General features: G+C 38.3%; 1 protein-coding gene across 1 annotated transcript; it reads left to right on the top strand.

Annotated features, from left to right (window-relative positions):
- Positions 1-508: 508 nt before the first annotated feature.
- Positions 509-1,447, top strand: LOC100762816 (putative vomeronasal receptor-like protein 4). The gene has a single exon (XM_027429767.1). The coding sequence runs from the start codon at positions 539-541 to the stop codon at positions 1,445-1,447; it is 909 nt and encodes a 302-aa protein (XP_027285568.1). The 5' UTR covers positions 509-538.
- Positions 1,448-18,658: the final 17,211 nt, after the last annotated feature.

Here is an 18,658-nt window from a genome sequence, read left to right as displayed (position 1 = left end):
AAAATTATGAGTCAAAACAGGGAGAGTTACAAAATATAGCTTATTAAAATTATGAAATATGAGTGTGACTCACCTTGGTAATTTGGATTTGTTGTGTGATTTTCCCCATATCAGCATAATTATTATTCAATTGTAAAAATATGATTAATACTTTGTCACTACTATTTTCAGTGTTACCTATAAAATCAGGCAATGTAAATCAATAGGATTGTATTTCCAAGCCAAGACACCTAGGTGCAGTACAGGCATACGAAGTGTACTTTCTGTATAGGATATGACTGTAAATGCCTTTACTATCTCTAGTATGCTGTATATACTGGTAGATACATGGAGAAGAATATAGAAATGTAGGCTATGATATCCAGTCTGGAACATCAAAAGTTAATGATACAGATTCATCAAGAATAAGCAGGTAAAACAGAATGATGTTTAGGACATACTGACCTGTGAACCACACGTTTGATATATACTTTATTATTTTTTCAGGTATATGAAATATTCTTCCACTATGATGTTAAGATGAATACACTTTCCACATATGCCCTCATTAAAAAATGTCCTTTATTTCCAAACTGGACTTGGAGTCTTCGCCAATATGTTTCTCCTTTTTTTCTACACTTTCATAATCCTAGTTCATAGATCTAAGCCCATGGACCTGATCTCCTGTCAACTGACCTTCATCCACATAGTTCTAGTCCTCACTGCAGGGGATATTGGGCTTTCAGAGGTATTTGAGTCACTGAACATTGAGAATGACTTCAAATGTAAGACAACTTTTTACATAAACAGAGTGATGAGAGGCCTCTCCATCTGCATCACCTGCCTCCTGAGTGTGTTCCAGGCTGTCACTATCAGTCCTAGTACATCTTTGCTGGCAAATTTTAAATATAAACTAAAAAAACATATGATCTATGCTTTCTTCTACCTTTGGACTTTCAATTTGTCATTCAGTAGTAGGTGGCTCTTCTATATTGGAGCTTTTACCAATGTGAGTGAGACCAACCAAATGAAGGTCACTAAATCCTGCTCACTCTTCCCCATGAACTCCATCATCAGAATACTGATTTTAACGGTGACAACCTCTAGAGATGTATTTCTTGTAGGAGTTATGCTGACCACAAGTGCATACATGGTGATTATTTTGTTCAGACATCAGAGGCAATGCAAATATCTTCACAGCCTCAGCCACCTGAGAGCGTCTCCTGAGAAAAAGGCCACTGTGACCATCTTGCTTCTGGTAGTTATCTTTGTGGTCATGTACTGGGTGGACTTCATCATCTCATGCACCGCAGTCCTGTTATGGATGTACCACCCAGTCATCCTGACTGTTCAGAAGTTTGTGATGAATGCCTATCCCACAATTACTCCTTTGGTACAAATCAGCTCTGATAACAGAATAATCAATATGCTGACAAACTTGTGGTCAAAGTGTCACAAGATTTTTTAAAAAGGGTAATTTTTCTTTTCCTTTAAAAAAACTACTTATTAGCCAGGCAGAAATGGAGCACACTTTTTTTTTCCCCAGCACTTGGGAGACAGAGGCAAGTGGATATCTTTGAGTTTGAGAGCAGCCTGGTCTACAGATTGAGTTCCAGGACAGGCTCCAAAGTGACAGAGAAACCCTGTCTTAAACAACAACAACAACAACAAACCCCCCTTATTTATTTTAATTTATATGAATGAGTGTTGTGCCAGCTTGTGTGCATGTGTGCATTCCTGGTTCCCAGAGAGGCCAGAAGCAGTCATAGAATCCCCTGGAACTGGACATACACCAATAATTTTTTCCCTAAAAACAGATTCTACTTACACTGTTTAATAGTTAAAGTAGCAAAGCAAGATTCTTCATATGATTGAAATAAAATTTTCTTGTATTACCCATATACATTCTTGTGGCATGTCTGCTGCCAAGTGCTATAGAGTCCTTTAAGTTCATTGTCCACCATAAGCTGGTATTTCCTCAGGAAGTCTCTTACTCTCTCCTTTATATTTTATATCATAAATGTTCCCTTGATGCTGAGGGTACAGATACAGATCATGTCCTAAAATACAAAACAAATCCTTATAAATTCAAAAAGATTGAAATCATTCCTTGTATCCTATTTGGCCACAATGCCATAAAACTTGAAATGGACGGCACACAAATCTCTAGTAAATATACAAACTCATGGAGATTAAACAACTCACTACCGAATGAAGAAGAAATCAAGAACGAAATAAAAACTTTCTAGAACTAAATTAAATACATCAAAATCTCTGGGACACATTGAAAACAGTCCTATGAGAGAAATTTATAGCTCTAAGAGTCTACATTTAAAAAAAAAAAACAAAAACAATCTTGAAATTTGCAAGAAAATGGATGGAACTAGAAGAAACGATTCTGAACGAGGTAACCAAATCACCAAAAAAAACCAAATGGTATCTGCTCATTCCTATTCGGATTTTAGACAGAGAGTAAAGGATTACCAGCCTACAATCCACACTGCCAGAGAAGCTAGTAAATAAGGAGCACTCTAAGAGAGACATACATGGTCCCCTGGAGAAGGGGAAAGGGTCAAGTTCCCCTGAGCAAATTGGGAGCATGGGAAGAGGGGGGAGAGAACAAGGAGAATGAGAAGGGGAGAAGAGGAGGGATGCAGAGGACATGAGGGAGCAGAAAGGTTGAGTCAGGGGAAGAATAGAAGATAACAAGAAAGGAGATATCATAATAGAGGGAGAGAATCTAGGTTTACAGAGAAATCAGGCACTAGGGAAATGTCTGGAGATCTACAAAGATGACACCAGCTAACAATCTAAGCAACAGAGGAGAGGCTACTTTAAATGCCCTCCCCTGATAATGAGATTTATGACTGACTTATATGCCACCCGATAGCCCTCATTCAGCAGCTGGTGGAAGTAGAAGCAGACACCCACAACTAATCACCGAACTGAACTGGAATCCAGGTGCAGAGAGGGAAGAGTGAAGAGCAAAGGGGTCCAGACCAGGCTGGTGAAACCCACAGAAACAATTGACCTGAACATCTGGGAACTCTTGCTCCCCAGACTGACAGCTGGGAAACCAGCATGGGACTGATCCAGACCTCAGGAACATGGGTTTCAGTGAGAAAATCTCGGAAATCTACAGGACCTGCTGTAGTAGTACAGTACTTATCCCTAGCATAGGTGTGGACTTTGGGTGCCCAATCCACATAGAGGAATACTCCCTGAGCCAAGACACAGGGGGGTGGGCCTAGGCCCTATCCCAAAGGATACTGTAGACTCTGATGACACCCTATGGAAGGGTGTCCTCACCATCAAGGGGAAGAAGAAAGGATATTTGATAGGTAGGTTTTTAGTTGGGGGAGGGATGGTAAGAGATGACAGGAGGGAGAAGGGAGCTGGGATTGTCATGTAAAACAATATTGTTTCTAATTCAAATGAAAAGAATCTGCACAAAAAAAAAAAACAGAAACAGCACCAATATATGGCTTAATGATGCAACTTAAAAATGTAAAAAAACAATAATGAATAAAAAACAAATCTAGTAGAAAGTTACAAATAATAAAAATGAGAGCAGAAATCAATTAAATAGAACAAAATAAAATAAAATAATCAACATATATAAGAGCTGGTTCTTTAAGAAGATAAACAAGATCTAACAGAAATAGAGGACCCAAATGAACAGAATTAGAAGTGAACAAGGAAACATTACAACTGACCAAAGAAATTAAAATGTTATAAGAGGATACTTTTAAAACCTGTAATCTGTTAAGCTGGAAAACCTAAAAGAAATAGATGAATTTCTAGATTCAGCCAAACCATAAACATTGAATCAGGAAGGCAACAAAAAAGCAGACCTATAGCAAATGAGATTGAAATAGTAATAAAAGGTCTTCCAGCTAAAGAAAAGGTCCAGGGCCAGATATATTCACAGCAGAGTTCTAACAGACTTTCAAAAAACATTCAGGGCCATGGAATTTCAAAAAAGATCTAGGCCCTGTCCTTCTCAAACTGTTAACAAGAGAGAGAGAGAAAATAAAGAAAGAAAAGAAACAGAAAGAACACTACCAAACTCTTCTGTAAAGCCAGTATCACTCTAATACCAAAACCCTATAAAGATACAAAAACCACCACAACAAAAATAGTCCTGATGAATAAAGACTCAAAATTGCTCAACAAAATACTTGCAAACAGGATATAAATATGCTTAAATATTATAGACCATTACCAGCTTTATAATTGCAATGCATGATGGCTAAACATCCATAATTCTTTAAATGTAACAAATCACATTAATGGACAAAAATCACATAATCATCATAGATACAGAAAAATAGATGCAATTAGTAGATGTAGAAAAAACCTTTGACAAAATCTAATCATGACTTCAAAATGAAAATCCAAGAAAATGTAGGGCTAGAGGGAATATATCTTAACATAATAAAAGCTCCTGTGGCAGTTTGAATGAGAATACCACCAAGGGCTCCTGCATTTAAATGTTTGGTCCCCAGTGAGTGAAACTCTTTGGGCAGGATTAGGAGGTGTGGCTTTGTTGGAGGAGATGTGCCTGGGGGTGGGCTTTGAGATTTCAAAGTCCATACCAAGTATAGTTTGCTTCCTCTGCTCTCCCCCGTCCTTCTCTCCTCTCGCTGCCCTCTCCTCTCCTCCCTTCCATCCCCTTATCGTATGGATAAGTATGGATAAGGGTGTAAAGCTCTCAGCTACTGCTCAAACACCAGGTCTGTCTGCTTCCTGCCATGATGATCATGGATTAACCTTCTAAAGTGATAAGCAAGTTCCCAGTTAAATGCTGTCTTTTATAAGACTTGCCTTGGTCATGGTGTCTCTTCAAGGCAATAGGACATTGACTAACACAGCATATACAAGAAACTCACAGCCAACATCATTCATTCTAAATGGAGAAAAGTTTAAGGCAATCTCACTGAAGTCAAGAATGAGGAAGGAATGTCTGCTATCTACACTCCCTTTTGTATTGTGCTTAGAGAACTAGCTGGGGGATGAGAAAAGGGAAAGGAATTAAAGGGATACAAATAGGAAAAGAAACTTGGTTATCTTTATTTGTAGATGATATGATACTATACATTAATGACCCCAACATTCTCAAAAATTTTCTAGAAATAATAAACCAATTCATCAATGTGGCAGCATACAGAATCAATTTGCACAAATCCACAGCTTTTCTTTACACCAACAACAGAGAAGGAGATCGTAGGCACACACTCATTCACAATAGCTTTAGAAACAATATTATAAACATCCCTAACCCTAACCCTTTAAAACTCTGAAGAATGAGATAGAAAATAGAAAGATATCCCATGCTCATGATTTGGTATAATTAATATTATGAAAATGAACATTTTCTTTTTCAAATCTTTTTGCAGATGCAATCCCAATCAAAATACTCATCTTGTTCTTTACAGAAATAGACAAAACTTTCCTAAGATTCTTATGGAACCACAGAAGACCTGGCATAGTTAAAACAATTCTGAACAAAAAGAACAGTGCATGGGCTGGAGAGATGGCTCAGAGGTTAAGAGTGCTGACTGCTCTTCCAGAGGTCCTGAGTTCAATTCCCAGCAACCACATGGAGGCTCACAACCATCCATTATGAGATCTGGTGCCCTCTTCTGGTGTGCAGATACACATGGAAGCAGAATGTTGTATACATAATAAATAAATAAAATCTTAAAAAAATACCCATACACATAAAAAATGTTAAAAAAAAAAAGAACGGTGTTTCTTGACTACCATTTCAGAGCCATTGTAATAAAAACACTGTGGTAATGGCACAAAAATAGACATGTAGTCCCCTGGAATAAAATAAAAAACCCAAACATGACTGCACATATTCAGCCATTTAATATTTGTCAAATATGCCAAAAATATATGCTGGAAAAAAAGAGCATCTTGAACCAATACTGCTGGGAAAACTTGATGTCCACATGCAAAAGAATGAATTATATCTATCACCTGTGCAAAAAGTACATTCAAATGGATCAAAGACCTAAATATAATATCTGAAACACTGAAACTGCTAGAATGAATTTCTTATACATAGCATATCAGATACATGTGTAAGAATGGGCTTTCTGAATAGGACTCCATTTACCAAGGATTTTGGCTGATAAGTGGCAAGTGGAACTTAATAAAACTAAAAAGCTTCTGCACCATTAAAGAAGCAATCAAGCTTATGACAAGCAAGCCCAGAGAATTTTTTCCAGCTATACATATGACAGAGGATTAATATCCAGAATATATAAAGAACTAAAAAAAACAAAGAGGCAAAAAAAAAACCCAAAGCAACAACAACAACCAAAGAAAAAACAAAACAAAAGAAGAAATCAAAAACCACCCCTCTCCCCCCCAAAAACAAAATAAAACAAACAATCCATTCCAAAATCAAGCTGGAGAACTGAACAGAAAGTTCTCAAAAGAAAACAAAACAAAACAAAATGTAGCTAAGAAATACATAGGCTGAAGTTTCTTTCCCACCCAGTCCCACAGCCATTTAGTCCTAAATAAATACACAGAGGATTATTTTAATTATAAACTGGCAGATGGCACAGGCTTCTTATTGGCTATCTCTCTCTTAATTATTAACCCATTCCTATTAATCTGTATATCTCCACGTGGTCTTGATTTACCAGTGATGCCCTCCCTTCTCTTGCTTCCTCATTAGCTACATGACATCTCGTTTCTCCTTTTTCTCTTCCTAGAATTCTCCTGTCTGAAAGCTCCACCTATACTTTTTGCCTGACTACTGGCCAATTAGCATTTTATTAAACCAATATGACAAATCTTTACAATGAAGAAGAACATTATCCCACATCAGAAATATCTAAAAAAAAAAAAAAAAAAAAAAAAAAAAAAAAAAGTTCATCCCTAGCAATTACGGAAATTGAAAACTGAAATAGCTGTGAGATTCCATCTTACATAACTCAGAATGGCAAAGATGATCAAAACAACTGACAAGAAATGCCGGAGAGGGGGTGGCGAGCACAGAACCCTCATTCATATTGGTGGTGCTGCAAATTGGAACAGTCAGAAGAGAAACCAGTGTGAATTCTCAAAAAGCTAAAAATATCTCTGCAGTATAACGGGCTTTACTACTTCCTTGTACATGCCACAAGGACCTGACTTCCTACTCCACAGGAGCTTTCTGGGGCACATTCATTGCCACCCTATTCACAATAGCTAGGGAATGGAAACAACCTTCTTGTCCTTCAACTGAAAAAACCAATGGACAATGAAAGCTGGTATGAAATAGATGTAGTATATCCCATATACTGTATGGGATGCTATTTAGCTCTAAAGCAAACAGTAAAAGGATGGAACTAAAGAAGATCATATTGGAGCGTCATCTGAGGCAAGCGACCTTCATGCCTGACCAAGTTCGGCGGTGGTGGATTCCGAACACTGAACACCCAGAGGCAGCCCGGCCTCCATCCACCGGCCCAGGTAGACCAGGAACTGCTTCCAGTTCCAGTTCCTCATCACTGCTCAGAGTCATCTGATGCAAGTGACCCATGTGCCATACGGAGTTTGGCAGTGGGACTGACACGGCGAGGCCTGGTGACAGCTCTGCTTCCAACTGCTGGCCCAGTGGGACCCACCACGCCTGAACACTGCCGACACCCGGGTAACAGTGACACCTCCATCCAAGAGAAGAGGACCCACATCAGAGTATTGGATCTGTTTGCATCTACCAGAAGAGAACCTTGGTCCCACACCCCACCAGGAGAACAAGAAACTCTTGCTACAGCCACCAGAAGAAAGGATGAGAAGAGGACAAGGTAAAAGTACATCCAACAACAGAAAACCCAATATGACACCACCAGAGACTAGGAACCATACACCAGTAAGACCTCAACATCTCAATGCAGATGAACCAGAAGAGAATGACCTTAAAAGCATCTTCAGAAAAAGGATAGAGGACATCAAAGAGGACATGAGAAAACCCCTTAAAGAAATTGAAAACAAAACTAACCAAAAAATACGAGAAATAGTTCAAGACCTAAAATCTGAAATAGACACAATGAAGAAAGCACAATCTGAGGGAATGCTGGAAATAGAAAAGCTGGGTAAATGATCAGGAACTACAGATGTAAGCATAACCAACAGAATACAAGAGATAGAAGAGAGAATCTCAGGAGTTGAAGACACACTAGCGGATATAGATTCATCAACCAAAGAAAATCGTAAGTCCAACAAATCCCTAACACAAAAGATCCAGGAAATATGGGATACCGTGAAAAGAGCAAACCTAAGAATAATAGGTATAGAAGAAGGTGAAGAAATCCAACTCAAAGGCACAGAAAACATATTCAACAAAATCATAGAAGAAAACTTTCCCAACCTAAAAAAAAGACATGCCAATGAAAATACAAGAAGCCTACAGAACACCAAATAGACTGAACCAAACAAAAAGGTCACCTTGCCACATAATAATCAAAACACCAAGCATACACAACAAAGAGAAAATATTAAGAACAGCAAAGGAAAAAGGTCAAGTAACCTATAAAGGCAAACCTATCAGAATCACACCTGACTTTTCCTTGGAAACTCTGAAAGCCAGAAGGTCCTGGATCGATATTCTACCTACACTAAGAGACCATGGATACCAGCCCAGACTACTATACCCAGCAAAGCTTTCAATCATTATAGATGGAGAAAACAACATATTCCATGACAAAACCAGATTCAAACAATATATAACCACCAATCCAGCCCTACAGAAAGTACTGGAAGGTAAACTGCAACCCAGGGAAGTTAACTACAACCAGAAAACCATAGCCAATAGATAATCCCAATTTACCAACAGTCAAAAGAAAAAAGGGATAGAATCCTACACATAATCTCACCACCATCACCAAATCAAAAACAAACAAGAATGAACAATAATCAATGGTCATTAATATCCATCACCATTAAAGTCTTAACTCCCTTATAAAAAGACACAGATTAGCAGAATGGATAAGAAGACAGAATCCTTCCTTCTTCTGCATACAAGAAACTCACCTCAAACTCAAAGACAGATGGTACCTAAGAAATAAAGGTTGGGGAAAGATCTTCCAATCAAATGGGACCCAAGAAACAAGCAGGAGTAGCAATCCTAATATCCAACAAATTGGACTTTAAACTAAAATCAGTCAAAAGAGATGAAGAAGGTCATTTCCTACTCATCACAGGAGAATCCATCAGGATGAAGTCTCAATTCTGAACATTTATGCCCCCAATACAAAGGCATCCACGTTTGTTAAAGAAACTTTACTAAAACTCAAATCACACATAAAACCGTACACACTTATAGTGGGAGATTTCAACACCCCACTTTCACCATTGGACAGGAACACCAGACAGAAACTTAACAAACAAACAAAGGAACTAATAGAAGTTATGGTGTAATTGGACTAAACAGATATCTATAGAACATTCCACACAAATACAAAACAATTTACCTTCTTCTCAGCACCACATGGAACCTTCTCTAAAATCGACCACATACTTGGCAACATAGCAAACCTCACCAAGTACAAAGAAAATTGAAATAACCCCCTGTGTCTTATCAGACCACAATGCTTTAAAATTAGAATTATACAACAACACGAATTATAGAAAACCTACAAATTCATGGAAATTAAGTAACACCCAATTGCACAATTCATGGGTCCAGGAAGAAATAAAAAAAGAAATTAAAGATTTCCTAGAATTCAATGAGAATGTGGACACAACATATCCAAACCTATGGGATACTCTGAAAGCAGTGCTAAGAGGAAAGTTCAAAGTGCTAAATGCCCACATGAAGAAACAGGAGTATAATCACACTAGAGAATTAACAGCGAAACTGAAAGTTTTAGAAAACAAAGAAGCCAATACACCCCAGAGGTGCAGATGCCAGGAAATAATCAAATTGAGGGGTGAAATCAATAAAATGGAAACTAGGAGAACAATACAAAGAATCAATATAACAAAAAGTTGGTTCTTCGAGAAAATCAACAAGACAGACAAACCTTTATCCAAACTTACCAAACAAAAAGGAATGAACAGGCAAATTAATAAAATCAGGAATGAAAAGGGGGTCATAACAACAGATACAGAGGAAATCCAGAGAATCATCCAGGTCATACTTTGAAAACCTATATTCCTCAAAATTTGAAAATCTAAAGGAAATGGACAATTTTCTGTACAGATTTCACTTTCCAAAATTAAATCAAGAACAGATAAGCAACTTAAATATACCTATAACCTCTCATGAAATTGAAGCAGTCATTAGAAGTCTCCTAACCAAAAAAAAGTCCAGGGCCAGGTGGCTTCAGTGCAGAATTCTACCAGAAATTCAAAGTACAGCTAATACCAATTCTCCTCAAAGTTTTCCACACAATAGAAGCAAAAGGGTCATTACTCAACTCTTTTTATGAGGCCACAATAACCTCGATACCCAAGCCACACAAAGACACAACTAAGAAAGAGAACTACAGACCAATATCCCTCATGAACATTGATGCAAAAATTCTTAATATAATATTGGCAAATCGAATCCAAGGACACATCAGAGAAATCATCCATCCCGATCAAGTAGGCTTCATCCCAGGAATGCAAGGATGGTTCAACATATGAAAATCCATCAATGTAATCCACCATATAAACAGACTGAGGAAAAAAATCACATGATCATCTCACTAGATGCTGAAAAAGCCTTTGACAAAATCCAACATCCCTTCATGATAAAGGTCCTGGAGAAATCAGGGATAACAGGAACATACCTCAACATAATAAAAGCAATATACAGCAAGCCAACAGCCAACATCAAATTAAATGGAGAGAAACTCAATGCAATTCCTCTAAAATCAGGTACAAGACAAGGCTGTCCACTCTCCCCATACCTCTTCAATATTGTCCTTGAAGTTCTAGCTAGAGCAATAAGACAACAAAAGGAGATCAAGGGAATACAAATCGGAACGGTGTTACACATATTCATTCTTGTGATATTCTTGTTGCCAACTACTTTAGAGTCCTTTAAGTTCATTGTAAATCATAAGTTTATATTTCCACAGGAATTCTCATACTCTCTCCTTTATATTTTATATCATAAATGTTCCCTGGATGCTTAGGTTACTCAAAGGAATATCCTTATTGGTAGCTAATATTTTTATTTTTATTTTTTTTTATTTATTTATTTTTTTTTTTTTGGTTTTTGAAGACAGGTTTTCTCTGTGTAGCTTTGGAGCCTATCCTGGTACTTGCTCTGGAGAGCAGACTGGCCTCGAACAGAGATCCACCTGCCTCTGCCTCCTGAGTGCTGGGATTAAAGGAGAGTATTGCATTTTTTAGCTTCTCTTTGGGAGGTATTTTAACCTACTCTCTCATCAAGAATAGTTTAAATATCCTATTGTAGATTTAATTCTCTTCTTTAAGTGTAGTTTCTCTGGATCATAAAAATAATGTGAATTTGAATATTCCATTTTTAACTACAGCTTCTTTTTTTTTAGTTTATTTCACAGTGATGGAGAAATGCAGAGGGCAGGATATGGCATGGGATTACAATTTTTAGTTAATTTGTTTGTGTTTCTTTTTGTTTTTTCATTTTTAATTTAAATTAGAAACAAGATAGTTTTACATATCAATCCCAGTTCCTCTCCCTCCAATATTCTCCTGCCTGCCACTAACACTCTATGTATCCCATACCCTTTCTGCTCCCCAGGTAGGGTGAGTCCTTCCATGGGCAGGTCTTCAGAGTCTGTCATATCCTTTGGGATAGGGCCTAGGCCCTCCCCCATGTGTCTAGGTTCAGGGAGTATCCCTCCATGTGAAATGGGCTCTCAAAGTCCATTCCTATGCTAGGGATAAGTACTGATCTACTACAAGAGGGTTTCCAAGGCTTCCTCACTGACACCCTCGTTCATGGGTGTTCATTGTCAGAGGAGGGCTGAGGAGAACATGAGAGAGCAGGAAAGTTGAGTCAGGGGAAGAATAGAGGAGAGCAAGATAAGAGAAATCATAATAGAGGGAGCCACTATAGGTTTAAAGAGAAATCAGGCACTAGGGAAATGTCCAGAGATCTACAAGGATGACACCAACTAACAATCTAAGCAACAGAGGAAAGGCTACCTTAAATGCCCTCCCCTGATAATGAGATTGATGACTAACTTATATGACATCCTAGAGCTTCCATCCAGCAACTGATGGAAGTAGAAGCAGACACCCACAGCTAAACACTGAACTGAAATCCAGTTGCAGAGAGGGAGGAGTGATGAGCAAAGGGGTGAAGACCAAGCTGGTGAAACCCACAGAAACATCTGACCTGAACTAGGGGGAGCTCATGGTCCCCAGACTGATAGCTGGGAAACCAGCATGGGATTCATCCAGACTCCATTAACTATAGCCTTTTAATGAGTTGTATATGAAAATTTCATTTCCTGTGTATTTGTACTTTATTTCATCAACACCGATTGAAATATTATCAGTAGCTAAAAATGTTTATATGCGCACACATGATGTATAATGTGTTTTTTGTGAATGTGTATATGCATGTGTATGTGCACAGAGGAATGATATGTGTGCATATGCTCATGGAAGCCAGGTCTTCATGTGCATTCACCTATTATTTTGAGAGAGCATCTTTCACTGTGACCTGGACCTCTCCAATGGGCCAGGTTGGTAGCCCCAGTTATTCTCCTGCCTCTGTGATTAGAAGTGTTCACCACTACACACTACCATTTCAAATTTTTGTTTTTCTTTTATTGAGAAAAGATTTTTTCCTATAATATATTCTGATTAGGGTTTCCTTTCCCCAACTCCTCTCAATTCTTCCTACCCACCAGGTCCACACACTTTCTCTCTCTCCTTTGAAAACAAACAAGAATCTAAGTAATAATAATAATAATAATAATAATAATAATAATAATAATAGTAATAATAAATAACTAGATAAAACAAAAATAAACCAATCAGAATAAGACAAAACAAACAGAAGAAAAAGAGCCAAAAAGAGCACAAGAAACACATATAGATATGGAAACACAAGTTCACACAGGGAACTCATAAAAACACAAGACTAGAAGTCGAAAGATATGCAAAGGACCCTGGAGATTCTATCAAGTTCATTTTATGTTGGGCATCTACTGTTGGACATGGGGCCTAACCTAATGAGTGGTTTGTTTCCCCAGTGAGATTTCCTTAGAGAAAACTAATGTTTCATTTGCAAGTGGCGGTCAAATGGAAATATCTTCTGCATTTGGGATGGGGCACATATCTACTTTTCCTTTCTGGCTAGGAGCCCATCTACTGTAGACCTGTGCATGCTGACACATTGTCTGACTTTTTATGTGTGTGTCTCTTGCTCTTTGTTTAGAAAGCCTTGGTATTTTGGTTTCTTCTGTCTACTCCAGCTCTTACAATCTTTCTACCACTGCTTCCAAAGACTTGCATGAGCCTGAGGAGAAGAATTTGATGGAGACATCAGTATAGGGCTGAGTTTTTCATGGTTTCTCACTCTGTGTTTTCCTAGCTGTGGGTCTCTGTATTTGTTTCCATCTGTTTCTGGAGGAAGCCTCTCTCATGATGGCTGAGCAAGAAACAAATTTATGAGGCCTGCAGAGTGTCATTTGGAATAATTTTATTGCTACATTCCTTTTACTAGTATTTGGTTTTCTACTTCATCTCTTGGCTGATGTAGACTCAGGTTCTTGACCACCCAAGCAGTGTTGAGTATGGGTTCCATCTCATGGAGGGCATGCTTTAAATCAGATCAGATATTGGATGGTTACTCTCTCACATTTTTTACCTTAAAATTTATATTTTAAAAAGTAAGAAATTTCTTGTGACATTATTTTTTATTTTTACAAAATTATAATTTCACATGTCAATCCATTCTCACTCCACCCCCTCCTCAATCTCCCACCAGCCCCCTCCCCCTTCTACTCCCCATGGAGGGTAGGGCCCTCCACTGGGGCTCCCCATATTCTACAACATCATCCTGGGCCAGGCCTAGGCCCTCCCCCATGTTTCCAGGCCAAGAGAGCTTCCCTTCATGTAGGATGGGCTCTCAAATTCCCTTCTTACACCAGGGAAAAGTACTGATCTACTACCAGAGGCCCCATAGGGTACCAAGACCTCCTTGATGGCATCCACTTTCAGGGGTCTGGATCAGTCCCATGATGGCCTCCCAGACAGCAGACTGGGGGCCATGTGCTCCCCCTTGTTCAGGTCAGCTGTTTCTGTGGGTTTCACCAGCCTGGTCCTGACCCCCTTTGATCTTCATTTCTCCCTCTCAGCAACTGGGTTCCAGAGTTCAGTTCAGTGTATAGCTGTTGGTGTCTGCCTCTGCTTCCATCAGCCACTGGATGAGGGCTCTAGGATGGTATATAAAGTAGTCATCAGTCTCATTATAGGGGAAGAGCATTTTGGGTGGCATCCCTGAAATTGCCTAGATTGTCATTTGGTGTCATCCTTGTAGATCTCTGGAAATCTCCCTAGTGCCAGATCTCTCTGCATACCTATAATGGCTCCCTCTGTTATGGGATCTCTCATCCTGCTCTCCTCTATTTTCCCCCCAAGTCAACCTTTCTGGTCCTCCATTTCCTCCTCTGACCTCCTCTTCTCCTCACATTCAGCCAGCTCCCTCTCCCCTACTCTCATGCTCCGAATTACCTTAGGAGATCCTGGCCTTTCCCATTCTCTGGGGACCATGCATTTTTCTCTTAGAGTCTTTCTTGTTTTCTAGTTTCTTTGGTGAAGAGGATTATAGGCTGGTAATCCTTTGCTCTGTGTCTAAAATTCATATATGAGTGAGTACATACTACGTTTCTCTTTTTGTGACTGGGTTACCTCACTTAGGATTGTTTCTTCTAGTTCCATCCTTTTGCCTGCAAAATGCAAAATTATGTTGCTTTTTCTGCTGAGTAGTACTCCACTCTGTAAATGTACCACATTTTCTCTATCCATTCTTCAGTTGAGGGGCATCTAGGTTGCTTCCAGGTTCTGGCTATGACAAAGAAGGCTGCTATGAACATGGTTGAACATAGGTCCTTGTTGTATGAACATGCATTATGTGGGTATATGCCCAAGAGAGGAATTGCTGGATCTTGAGGTAGACTGATTCCCATTTTCCTGAGCAAATGCCATACTGATTTACAGAATGGTCTTACAAGTTTGCACTCCCACCAGCAATGGAGGAGTGTTCCTTTTTCTCTACGTCCTCTCCAGCATAACTTGTCATTGGTGTTTTTGATTTTAGCCATTCTGGCCAGTGTAAGATGGTATGTAAGAGTTGTTTTGAGTTGCATTTCTCTGATGGCTAAGGATTTTGAGCACTTTCTTAAATGTCTTTCAATGATTTTATATTCTGTTGAGAAGTCTCTATTTAGTTCTGTGCCCCACTTTTTAATTTTGTTAATCGGTGTTTTGGTGGCTAGCTTCTTGAGTTCTTTGTATATTTTGGAAATCAGCACTCTGTCAGATGTGAGGTTGGTGACTGTGTCCTTTGCCTTATAGAAGCTTCTCAATTTCAGGAGGTCCCATTTACTAATTGTAGATCTCAATGTCTGTGCTACTGGTATTATGTTCAGGAAGCAGTCTCCTGTACCAATACATTCAAGGGTATCTCCCACTTTCTCTTCTAGAAGGTTCAGTGTGGCTGGATTTATGTTGAGATCTTTGATCCATTTGCACTTACATTTTGTGCAGGGTGACAGATATTTGCAGTCCTCTGCATGTCCGAATCCAGTTGTGCCAGCACCATTTGTTGAAGATGCTATCTTTTTTCCACTTTATAGATTTAGCATCTTTGCCAAAAACCAGGTGTTCATAGGTATGTGGATTAATATCAGGATTTTCAATTCAATTCCATTGGTCTATCTGTCTATTTTTGTGCCAATACCAAGCTGTTTTCAGGACTATGGCTCTATAATAGAGCTTGAAGTCAGGGATGGTAATACCTCCAGAGGTTCCCTTATTGTACAGGGTTGTTTTGGCTATTCTGGTTTTTTTTTCCATATAAAGTTGAGAATTGTTCTTTCAAGGTCTGTGAATAACTGTGTTGGCATTTTGATGGGGATTGTGTTGAATCTATAGATTGCTTTTGGCAAGATTGCCATTTTTACTATGTTGATTCTACCTGTCCAAGAGCATGGGAGATCTTTCCATTTTCTGGTATCTTCTTCAATTTCTTTCTTTAGAGACCCAAAGTTCTTCCTGTACAGGTCTTTCACTTTTTTGGTAAAATACCCCAAGGTATTTTATGTTGTTTGTGGATATTGTGAAGGATGATGTTTCTCTGATTTTTTTCTCATTCTATTTATCATCTATATATAGTAGGGCTACTGATTTTTTGAGTTAATTTTGTATTCTGCTACTTTGCTGAAGGTGTTTATCAGCTGAAGGAGTTCCCTGGTAGAGATTTTCGGGTCACTTATGTAGACTATCATATCATCTGCAAATAGTGAGAGTTTGACTTCTTCCTTTGCAGTTTGTATCCCCTTGATATCCTTTTGTTGTCTTATTGCTTTAGCTAGGACTTCAAGTACAATATGGAAGAGATATGGAAAGAGTGGACAGCCTTTCTTGTTTCTGATTTTAGAGAAATCGCTTTGAGTTTCTCTCCATTTAGTTTAATGTTGGCTGTTGGTTTGCTATATATTGCTTTTATCATATTTACATATGTTCCTGTTATTCCTGTTCTTTCCAAGGTCTTAATCATGAAGGGATGTTGCATTTTGTCAAAGGCTTTTTCAGCATCTAGTGAGATGATCATTCGGTTTTTCTTTTTCAGTTTGGTTATTTGGTGGGATACATTGATGGATTTTCATATGTTGAACCATCCTTGCATCCCAGGGATGAAGTCTACTTGGTCATGGTGGATGATTTTTCTGATGTGTTCTTGGATTGGATTTGCCAATATTTTGTTGAATATTTTTGCATCGATGTTCATGTGGGATATTGGTCTGTAGTTCTCTTTTTTGTTGTATCTTTGTATGGCTTGGGTATTAAACTAATTGTAGTCTCGTAAAAAGAGTTTGCCTATGTCCCTTCTGCTTCTATTGTGTGGAACAATTTGAGGAGTAGTGGTATTAGCTCTCCTTTAAATTTCTGGTAGAATTCTGCAGTGAAGCCATCTGTCCCTGGGCTTTTTTGGTTGGGAGGCTTTTGATGAATGCTTCTATTTCATTAGGGGTCATAGGTCAATTTAAACTGCTTATCTGTTCTTGGTTTAATTTTGGTAAGTGATATCTATCCAGGAAGTTGTCCATTTCCTTTAGATTTTCAAATTTTGTGGAGTACAGGTTTTCAAAATATGACCTGCTAATTCTCTGGATTTCCTCAGTGTTTGTTGTTATATCCCCCTTTTCATTTCTGATTTTGTTAATTAGCATGCCCTCTCTCTGCCTTTTGGTTAGTTTAGATAAAAGTTTGTCTATCTTGTTGATCTTCTCAAAGAACCAACTTTTTGTTTCATTGATTCTTTGTAATGATTTCCTAGTTTCTACTTTATTGATTTCAGCCTTCAGTTTGATCATTTCCTGGAGTCTACTCCTCAGTGGTGAGTTTGCTTCTTTTGTTCTAAAGCTTTCAATTGTTCTGTCAATTCTCTAGTGTGACTATTTTCCAGTTTCTACATGTGGGCACAGAGTGCTATGAACTTTCCTCTTGGCACTGCTTCCAGAGTGTACCATAAGTTTGGGTATGTTGTGTCTACATTCTCATTAAATTCTAGGAAGTCTTCAATTTCACTTTTTATTCCTTCATTGACCCAGGAATGGTGCAATTGGGTGTTATTCAATTTCCATGAATTTGGAGGTTTTCTGCAATTTGTATTGTGGTGATCTGATAAGATACAAGGCGTTATTTCAATTTTTATGTATCTGTGGAGGTTTGCTAGGTTGCCAAGAATGTGGTCAATTTTAGAGAAGGTTCCATGTGGCGCTGAAAAGAAGGTATATTCTTTTGTGTTTGGATGAAATATTATATAGATGTCTGTTAATCCTAATTGGGTCATAAATTCTGTTAGATCCTTTGTTTCTTTGTTATGTTTCTGTCTGGTGGTCCTGTCTAGTGGTGTAAGGGGGATGTTGGAGTCTCCTACTATAAGTGTGTGTGGTTTTATGTGTGGTTTGAGCTTTAGTAATGTTTCTTTTACAAATGTGGGTGCCTCCATATTTGGGGCATAGATGTTTAGGATTGAGACTTCATCTTGATGGACTTTTCCTGTGGTGAGTATGAAATGCCCTTCTTCATCTCTTTTGATTGCTTTTAGTTTAAAGTCTAATTTGTTAGATATTAGGATTGTTACACCAGCTTGTTTCTTGGGTACATTTGATTGGAAAATCTTTTTCCAACCCTTTATTCTGAGGTAATGCCTGTCTCTGAAGTTGAGGTGTGTTTCTTCTATACAGCTGAAGGATGGATTCTATCTTCCTATCCATTCTGTTAACCTGTATGTTTTTATAGGGAGGTTAAGACCATTGACATTGAAGGATATTAATGTCCATTGATTGTTGGTGCTTGTTTTTTGTTTTTTTTTTTTGTTTTTTGTTTTTTGATTTATTGTTGATAATGTCATTGTGTGTGGATTTCGCCTTCCTGTTTTTTTTTTTTCCTGTTTGGTAAAGTTAGATTATCTATTACCTATGTTTTTGTGACTGTAGTTATCTTTGTTGTGTTTGGG

Source organism: Cricetulus griseus, chromosome 8 (genome assembly GCF_003668045.3).
Source record: "Cricetulus griseus strain 17A/GY chromosome 8, alternate assembly CriGri-PICRH-1.0, whole genome shotgun sequence".
NCBI classification, from domain to species: Eukaryota; Metazoa; Chordata; class Mammalia; order Rodentia; family Cricetidae; genus Cricetulus; species Cricetulus griseus.
Note: the sequence above shows the minus strand (reverse complement) of the source record. Positions and strands in the feature narration are given on the sequence as shown.

Coding starts and splice junctions, on each gene's coding strand:
- LOC100762816 (XM_027429767.1), top strand. CDS start 539: ATGCCCTCATTAAAAAATGTCCTTTATTTCCAAACTGGACTTGGAGTC.